Here is a 10000-nt window from a genome sequence, read left to right as displayed (position 1 = left end):
AGGACGAGGAAAAATGTGGAAGTGTTTGGACAGTTCTTGTCACGACTTTCCCTGCTAGTAGAGGTCTTCTTTGTTTTTCTTGTAGCTGTCTGCGTTTACAAGTACTGGAAAAGAGAGGAACCATGACCGAAAAAAAACACCCAAACAACAACAACAAAAATGAAAGAAAAGGCTATATCATTTTGTCATTTTCACATTTTACGGCTAACCCCATTGAGGCCCTCTATTAGTACTATCAAGAAGAAAAACATGGTCATGTCAGAAGTCTTCACGTAAGAACATAATGGCTAAATTGGAGAATAGTAGATTTAGGGGTGCTATTCTCCAATTTAGCCAAAAAAAATGCTTTCCGATTTTACTATTTACGCGTAATCGGAGTTTTACTTTGGAAGGCACAAACGGCGTGAAACAAAGAGAGTAAAAACCAGGAGCAATATCTTACCAAAATGCAAGACTAGTACATGTACTTTGTTGTGTTTGGTATCTAAATGAAGAGTTCCCTTTTTGGACTCATTTTGGCTTACTGCTTTGTTCACCAGCACAGAGGGAGCTTCTGTGCTTCTTTACACTCGGAATTTTTTCCAAGTATTTCCGCGAGTCACCATTGCAAAGATATCATCTCCTCATTTCATCTACTGGGGTTCACAATTTCCATCTTAGTCATTAATTTCAATTAATTTCAGGAATTTAGAGCCCCTGCCAGTGAAGCCCTTAATTCTGTGTGCTCATGTATTAAGAAAGCGTGGCAAACTTTATATCGATGTAAGGGTTATGAAATAAAGACTAGGAAAAATGTGAATGTTTTCCGACAGTTCTTGTCACGGCTTTCCCTGCTAGTAGAGGTCTATTTTCTTTTTGTGTTATCTGCGTTTACGAGTACTGGAAAAGAGAAAACCATGATTGAAAAAAAAAACAAACAACAACAAAATAAAATAAAAGAAAGAAAAGGAAAAAGAGAGAAGGAAACATGGGAGCCACTCAGTCACTTTACCATGCGCTTTTCGTGTTGGAGTTGATACTCAATAAGACTGGATTGTATCAAACTCTGGTCTGCCTGAAAGTAGACTATATGAGCATTTGTGGATCACTTGAATGAGAAATTTTGAGTGCCCTATTTACTATGGGGCGGCCTACCCTACCAGAAAGGTGAGGTGAGTCGCATGTTTTCACATCCTTGTAGCAAACATTCGATGTTTGGCAAAGTTAGTCTTAATTGGTGGTTCATTCTAGCCCCCAAACTCATAAAAAGAAACAAGACGTGAACCACGGGACTTGTTATTGTCCACTAAGTCGTTGTTTTCAATGTAATAAAGACAACAATTTAGGTTTTCGGAACAAAAGCAAACCAGACCAGTTTTCAAAAGAGAGAACATGGCAATTGAAGTTATAAGTCCCAGGCCTTAGGGGCTAGAGTTGTCTTGCCCTTGAAGGGCTTGTTATGGGAACTGGTAACAGCTAAAATGGAACAATGCATTTGACTGGTGTGAATGCAGAACTTCACTGCATGCCAAAGCTAGAAATGGACATCCCTGATGAATCTCGCTCCGATCGACTACGGCGAAAGTGCCTTGTGTAGCGATCACTGTCTTGGTCAGAATTACATCAGTTTGGTTTTCTGATGAGAAAGAATATTTTTCTAAGCGCCAACACTGATTGCGGCTCTTTTTGATGTCAATGGTGATACGTCCAGTTTGTTATACTGAGATAATGCTGTGACAATATAATTGCTACATTTTGTGATAATTTTTTTAAAAGAAAAACGAATTTATAAGGCGGAGTACTTTAAAGGTCAAGTATTCCTCAGGCACTCAGATTATCGACAAAAATCTCGTCTGAGACGGAAAATTGGTCTTACGGGTTCCTCGTCAGATGTCAGAATTTAGAGCCCCCCTTCAACAGACAGGCTCTTCGACCGTTTGCTTTTGTTTTGGAAATTCGCATTGCTTATCCTAGCGATCTGATTGGATGAATTTCAGCTTTGGTGGCATTTTTCATAGATGAATTTTTTTTTACGGCACGCAGTGCCTGTCGGTTGAATGTGGATGAGTGATTGGACAGTCTGTCGCTCACAATATCGTGAAAGAACTGGACTTCTTGAGAGCTGCGTGGTAGCATCCAAAGTATGGGCCCATAGTCGATCTCTTTTTTCTAAAGATGTTAGAACTTTGGCGCGTCTTACCGTGGAAGGGTTGGTTGGGAAAAGAGACTGGTTTTTCGTCTCTTTGTGAAAACGGCTAATATGTTGGTGGAGTAGAGGAAAGATGAGCTACAAATGCAGTTTCTTGCATTCCATTTCATTTTTTACCGCAATTGCTTGTAATCTCGCAATCTGATTGGCTAATTTGCCATTGTCGATTGGAGTCTAGACAATGCTGTACGCCTCATGCTCACGTCAATTTGTCACGCAATGTAATAGCCAATCAGCCCATTTTGGGAAATAAACCAATCATATTGCGAGAAAGCGCTTGCTCTTTCTCTGTGTCATGATTTTTGTCACGCTCTGAACTAAAAACTTTCTTTGGCGTTGAATATTGTGGTAAAAAACAAATCGAAAGTGGTTCAGCATTGTCTGTACTCTTATCAACAACGAAATTCGTCGTCACAGTGGTCAAAATTTGTTGTGGACTCGGCTGCTCCTTGTGAGTCCACAACATTTTGACTACTGTGATGATGAATATCGTTGTCGATGAGATTACAGACAACGCTGAACCACTTTCGATTTGTTAAATTTCCCTCCAACGTTTTTTTCTCAAATATTGAGTAAGGCTATGGTTGTATTGATTTATCATGACTTTCCAGGAAAGCCTTTAGAGAGGAGAAAGTAGAAAACTTATCTGCAAAGTGTTTAAAATTGATCACAGTTTTTCTGTATTTTTGAAAAAATATTTTACGCCACCAATAAGCCAACCCCGACAAATTGAGCCGCTCCCAATTGTGTGGCTTCATAGCTTAGTTATTGGAGCATTGCACCAGCATCGCAGAGGTCATGGGCTTGAATTCGTTGGAGCCACCTGAAAATTTCAGGTGTCTATAAGAGACAATTGCTTAAATTGTCCAGCTAAGTGTGAGGATCACTTCTCTATTTCATGGTATCAGCTGAGTTGATACTGAAGGCTGGCGATGTGAATGCCCAAAAGTGGTTTTATAGCTGTATTTTGAGCGTTAACCTTGGTCAAGGGAAAATAGAAAAGTATGGGTTAAAAGTACTTGAATGTAAGTTGTTTTTTCTATTTTCATTTTTTTCAGATGAAAAGAGGGAAGTGTGGTGGAAAGGTAATATTACAGTAATTAGGCTATTACTTTAGAAACAAATGGAGCAAAAAGTATCCTACCCGGGAACAATATCCTACCCAACCTCGTTTCCAGGGTCTCTCTTCTCTGCCTCCATTGTCGTTGAGAAAAGACCCTGGTTGTTTACCATTTACCGAAAAAATCCGGAAATGTCGGTTGGAAAGTAAATGGTAAGCCTATTTTAGTCTTCCCAGACGGAAAATTCCCGGAGAAATCGGGATTTCTTGAAAGGTAGTCCAAAATTCCCAAACGGAAAATGTGTTTACCATTTGCATTCCTCCATGATTTTGCCTCCCTCCAGACTCTCTCAGTAACCTTGAACGGATTTTGTAAATGGTACACGCTGATCCCAACTAAATTTCCCATTCGGGAGTGTTTGCTTACCATTTGAACAAACCTAGTACCAACTGGTCTCTGCTTGTAAATGGTAAACAACCCCTGATTTACGTTTGTCACGTGTCTTCTAGAATCTGAGAGGTTCACCAAATGTGTGTTAGGGGATGGGTGGCAGTAGGCTTTGTCGACTTTGTAATTGATTTTGTAGCCGGATGACCGTCGACAAAACCTTTGACCGCAGTAGTTTATGTGCTACACATATGGAATTAGACGTGAAAGGCAAAAGGTTGAAGTCAAATCGATCGGACGCCACAGAAAATATACATGTACTCGCGTCATTGAATATTTCACCCGTGTGAAGGTCCGGATCAACGAAGAATGCTAATAGTCTACGACAATTTTAAAGAAAAGAGAGTTTTGTCGTGCGAGAAAACAAGCAAAACGTTTATCCGTGGGAAACAAACATGTTCAGCGATCAGCTGGTGTGATGTTATTTAAGTTCTTATGTCACGTATCGACCTCAAATCATCAAATCAAACTGTATTAACATTTGCAGGTATTTTCTTTTGGTCTTTGATTTTTGTTTATCTTTTGAATGTTAAACAACGTGATTCCTAAAGTCGCAATCTTGTACAGCGAGTGGACAGTTTTGACTTACAGTATTTATATTTCAGCAACTTCGTGTAATTGTCGACGTCCTTAAGATCTATATTTTTGCCACTGCACGTGCACAGCTCTTTAATAACAACGACACAGTTGGAGTCAAAGATACATGTAGTATAAACATAACATCTGTTTCATTTAACAAATAGGCGTTGCCTTTTGATGACAGATTTATTTTGATCAGACGATTCGTGATTGACACTTATTCCGTACATTGACCTAAAATCATTAGCTTAGTTTTAAACCAGTTGTCCAGAAGAATTGAAAGTAGAGAGAAGTCGGTTTCATAGTCTATTTAAAAATCCGCTTACCTGAACCTGCTAACTTGTAGAGTGAGACTGTTTTACCGACCCGCCACAAAAGTAAGTTTCCAATCACGTTTTCTGAATTTGCTACGAGATTTCAGCTTTTATTTGAGTTGTCCTGATTTCGAATTATATATGTATTTCTTTTAGATCGAATAATTATTAAAGACTTGATAATATTATAGGGTTTGTGGTGGTCGCCTGAGCTGATCAGTTCCGAGTAAGGAAACATTTCATTTGATTTCTTGGCTGTAACGAAGAATTACGCAAGAGCACATGGCTAAGGAAGCCCTGAAAGCTACGAAAACCGATCGGAGGACTGCCAAAGGAACGCTTACCAGATGTGGAAAGTCCTTAGCAAAGTTAATAGAGGTGAAAAGACCAGAGCATGAGGTAAAAGATGGTCTGAGTGAACTACAATTAGCCTTTGACAATCTTTTGGAGAAGCACGAAAATTATTTACGATTAATCGAAGATGACAGTGAGTTCGAGGTACAAGAGCGATGGATGGCAGATTGTCAAGAAGACTTTATGTCAATGGAAATGGGCGCAAAAATATATTTGGATTCTTTCTTAAGGCAGGGAAAGGCCCCTTTGAAAAAGTGTGATACATCTATAGCCTCTAAAACGAAACATAATGGTGTTGCTGGGCCAGGAAGTAATGGAATTCCAAGTATGCAACTAGAAGACGACGCCCCTATTGTAAGTTCGGGTGATGATAATCCTATTAACTCAACAAGTTCCGGAAATAATGATGTCACCTTAAACCATGAAAACACGTCCTTTGTTTCTGGAAATGAATTACATAATAGCATCCAAAACAACTCCAAAGCTACAACAGGCGCTTGTGGATTTAAGATGGAAAAGCTCAAGATGCCTAAATTTACCGGAAATGTAAGAGAGTATGCCATTTTTCGCGCCGATTTTAAGCACGCGATAGAGTCGAGATACAGCAAAAGGGATGCGATAACCTTTCTTCGCCCATGTCTGGAAGACAAGCCATTAGAATTAATTAAAGGGATCGGCTCTGACTATGACGCAGCGTGGGATTATTTAGATGCTATTTACGGAGATCCAAGGTTCGTGTCCGATACAATCACTCAAGACATAGTGAAGTTTAGAGCTCTACAACCGGGAGAAGATGCAAGATTTTGCGACTTAGTTCACCTAGTTAAACGAAGTTTCAACATTCTGAAGGAGGTCGGAAGTCAAAATGACATGGACAATAGTCACATGCTATCTATAATCGAGCAGAAAATGTGTTCGGATGATCGAAAGGTTTGGTCACGAGACTTAGAACGTCAAGGAGAAAAAGCAACTTTAGAGCGACTGATGAACTGGATGGATGTAGAGATGAAATCGCGTATGCGTGCTACTGCCCCATTGAGATCTAGCAGATCAGTTTGTGCCTTTCAAGTCGACACACCCAAGCAGAAGTGGTATAAATGCTGGTACTGTAAAAGCTCGTCCCATTGGCAAGATAGCTGCCCTAAATTCGCTGCACTTGGTATCGACCAGCGTATCCAGGTCGCCAAAGAAAACCACGTTTGTTTTAGTTGTATGAAAACAGCCGGAAGAGACCATCGGGTGATAATTGTAGAAGACGTCGAAAGTGTATGAAAACTGAGAATGGAAGGGAATGCATGCATTTTCATCATCCGTTGCTTCACAAGAGCACTGCAGTTCAAGTTGGCGTCGCGTCTCTCTCTGAGCCATATGAAACTCTTTTGCCGGTGATAACGTGCAAGATTTACGGTCAAAACGGGTTCCAAAAGCAAAGCAACACGCTCCTTGACTTGGGAGCACAGATCAGCTTAATCCGCGAAGAAACAGCAGTTACACTGGGGCTCAAAGGAAATGACACCGCAGTAACGATTACGAACGTGGGAGGAGAAGAAGAGACGATGATGACTAAAGTTTACAAAGTCCCTGTGTCATCACAAGACAACACCGAGACATTCTCAATCAAAGCAATTGGAATCCCGCTCATAAGTGAAGAAGTGTCAGCAGTCCAGCTCAAGCCGATCGCCAAGCTTCTTGGACTGGAGAACGAAAGGATACACAGAGGCAAAGGTCCTGTAGACTTACTAATAGGAATTGACCACGCCCAGATGCATACTGGACAGACCAGGCAAACTGGACAGTTAGTTGCGAGGAAAACGCCTCAAGGATGGGCGGTTTTCGGTGGTCAGTCAGGAGAAACCCAAGTGCATGGTCGCGTCCACCATCTACCACCAGTAGAGATGTCAGATTTTTGGAAGACTGAGGCAATGGGAGTAGAGGTTAAACTGTGTGTTTGTGAAGCTGACAAGCTAACGCAAGCTGAAAGAGAGGAAGCGGAAATCATTTTAAAGTCGTGTGAAAAGGTGGGAAAGCAGTGGAAGGTACCGTACCCCTGGAAGAAAAATCCCGTGCTGTTGCCGGATAATAAGTCATTAGCGATGAAACGGTTGGAAAGTATGGAAAGATGCCTTAAGAAAGACCCAGAGAAAGGTGTGGCTTACGACAAACAGATAAAAGAAATGAAAGAGATGAAATTTTCAAGAAAACTGTCTGAAGAAGAAATGGATAATTACAAAGGCCTGGTACATTATATTCCACACCATGCGGTGATTCGACCCGAGAAGAAAAGCACACCTGTACGAATCGTCTTCAATTCCTCCTCAGTCTATCAAGGTCATGCACTGAACGATTATTGGCTTAAGGGACCCAATATGTTGAACGATCTTCTTGGAGTCTTCTTGAGGTTTAGATGTATCACCGAGTACTCATCCCGGAAGAAGATCAACATGTCCATTGGTTCCTGTGGAGCAATTTGGAAACAGACAGAAAACCCAATGTGTACGTAAAAACAGTCCTGACGTTTGGTGGTAAGCCAGCCCCGGCTATGGCCCAAATCGCATTAAGAAAAACAGCAGAAGAAAACAAGAAGGACTACCTGGAAGCGGCCGAGGTGCTCACAAAGAATTCCTACATGGATGATATTTGTGGTTTTGTAGACACTGTAGCGCAGGCTCAGAAGTTGACAGGAGATCTAGACAAAGTACTCGAGAGTGGAGGGTTTGCCGTGAAGGGCTGGACGTCAAACAAAGTTCTGAACAACACAGAAAATCAGGAAAAGGGATTCAAGATGTTCCAAGAAGAAGTTGAAGAAAAGGTGCTTGGAGTAATTTGGAATTACGTTACAGATGAGTTTAGCTTCAAAGTTAAAGTGGATTTACCGTGCCTGACAGGTCATTCAGTAGACCTTGGAATAAAGATGACCAGGAGAACACTTCTCAGTCAAGTTGCCCGCTTCTACGACCCCATTGGATTCGCTGCTGCATTCGTCATCAGAGCCAAAAATAATAGGCTTGCAAGAGCTGTGGCAAATTGGTCTTCATTGGGACGATGAGCTTGCATGTGATGTACAAGAAAAGTGGATTCAGCTCTTCAAGGAAATGATTGAGCTTGACCAGATCGGATTCAAGAGATCCCTCGTTCCAGCCGAAACTCCAGAATCTCCAGTACTGTGTGTCTTCTCAGACGCATCCCAAGAAGCATTTGGGGCCTGCGCATACATCCGTCAGAAAACGAAACAAGGCACCTATGAAGTAAACTTCGTCGCAGCTAAGTCTAGAGTGGCACCCCTAAAGCAGCTAACAGCAGCCGTTCTCGCCTCCCGTCTCGCGAAAACGATAGTGAAAGAGTGTACGATTCAATTTGGCGATGTCAAATTCTTCACTGACAGCAGTATCACACTCGCATGGATTCAAAGTTCTTCCCGTAGTTTCAAGCCATTTGTCTCGGCAAGGGTCGGGGAGATCCAGAATAATTCGGACCCAAGTCAATGGAAGCACATTCCCGGCGAAGAAAACGTAGTGGATGATGTGTCGCAAGGATTACATGTAAGGCAACTGACGGGGAGATGGATGAACGGCCAGAATTTCTCAAACTGCCAGAGGAACAATGGCCAGTCCAAACAGCTACACTGCATCAAGGAGATATGGAGCGTCGCCACGTTAATACCGTCAGTGCAGTCTCGCCCGCAGGTGTCGGAAATGTAATCGATGTGAAGAATTTCTCCACTTGGCGAAAGCTGATACGAGTTACCGCGTAAATAAGGCGATTAGCTGAGAAGATACGCCTCAGGAGAAACGCAACCAGCAGACGAGAAGGACCTCTCATGCCCGAAGAGTTGAAGAAAGCTGAGATGTCATGGATCAGAAATGCCCAAGAGGAGTTAAAGAGTCGAATGAAGAATGGAGAGTTCAAGACATTGAGCCCGTTTATTGACGACAAGGGGATTATCAGGCTTGGAGGAAGAATCGACAAAGCCATTGTATCATACGAAGAAAAACACCCCGTGCTGCTTCCCAATGAGCACAGGATATCCCTGTTAATCACATGCAATGTGCACAACCATGGGCATTCCGGAGTAGCCACAACGACTGCAAAAGTCAGACGAAAATACTGGATCCTAAAAGCGAACAAGCTCAGTAAGACGGTGAAATTTAAATGTGTTACTTGTCGAGAAATGGCAAATAAGGCAGAGACACAGTTGATGGGAGACCTGCCGGCTCTCCGCTTGTCACCACAAACCCCGCCATTCCACTACTCCTCATGCGATTCCTTCGGCCCATGTAATGTGAAGATAGGGCGCAACAAGACCAAAAAGCACTATGGTGTCATCTTCTCCTGCTTAAACACAAGAGCCGTTGTAGCAGCGGAACTGCTACACTGAGACCTTACGACGAGCCATATAACATACAACAACAACTCAGTTTATTCGAAGGATCCACAGAAATTCATTTACACACAGTCTTGATTGCTACCACTGATTTCCTTTACAAATAGCTGATTTGGAAGCGATGAGCGAAGCGGTAATACGATGATATGATGCAATACCCTTGCAACACCTTATAGAATCCTTAATCCGTAAACAATAGAGTCCTTGATACCGTAAACCGTAGAGAAACCTTAATTTAACTGTCTTACTAAAACCTTCAGCAGAAAAACAATTCACCACAGTGTCAACTCGCGTGGTCATCCGGGACCCGGCTAGGTCCAGACCACCGCAATACAATAAAACGTCACACAAAAAAGAAATGTCACGCAATGATCAATTTACCCCCAGCGGACTGGAAGCATATACAGGCGCAAATTGCAGCCGCTTCTAAGCAGTCCATGCATGCTGGTACTCATTTTACCGACCTCGGAAGGATGGAAAGCTGAGTGAACGTTAGCGGGAAAGAAGGTCGCCAAATATTCCACTCTCGGCAGAACTGGGAATGGAACCCAGGACCTTAACCCGGGACCTTAGGGTTGGAAGGCAGAGATCTTACCACTGCGCCAACCCCTCCGCCCTGGTCTATTTAAAAATCTGCTTACCTGAACCTGCTAACCTGTAGAGTGAGACCGTTTTA

The 10000-nt window shown here is 42.3% G+C and overlaps 1 protein-coding gene and 1 pseudogene across 2 annotated transcripts in view; both read left to right on the top strand.

The window, feature by feature from the left end:
* LOC138057278 (uncharacterized) overlaps positions 1 to 10000 on the top strand; it is a 121491-nt gene that overhangs the window by 11001 nt on the left and 100490 nt on the right. For both annotated transcript variants that reach the window (XM_068903325.1, XM_068903324.1), the window contains exon 5: positions 3247 to 3273. In XM_068903325.1, coding sequence (XP_068759426.1) covers positions 3247 to 3273 — 27 coding nt within the window. The remainder of the gene's footprint in view (positions 1 to 3246; positions 3274 to 10000) is intronic.
* Positions 4795 to 7444, top strand: LOC138057653 (uncharacterized; annotated as a pseudogene).

This window comes from Montipora capricornis, chromosome 7 (genome assembly GCF_036669925.1).
Source record: "Montipora capricornis isolate CH-2021 chromosome 7, ASM3666992v2, whole genome shotgun sequence".
Taxonomy (NCBI): domain Eukaryota; kingdom Metazoa; phylum Cnidaria; class Anthozoa; order Scleractinia; family Acroporidae; genus Montipora; species Montipora capricornis.
Note: the sequence above shows the minus strand (reverse complement) of the source record. Positions and strands in the feature narration are given on the sequence as shown.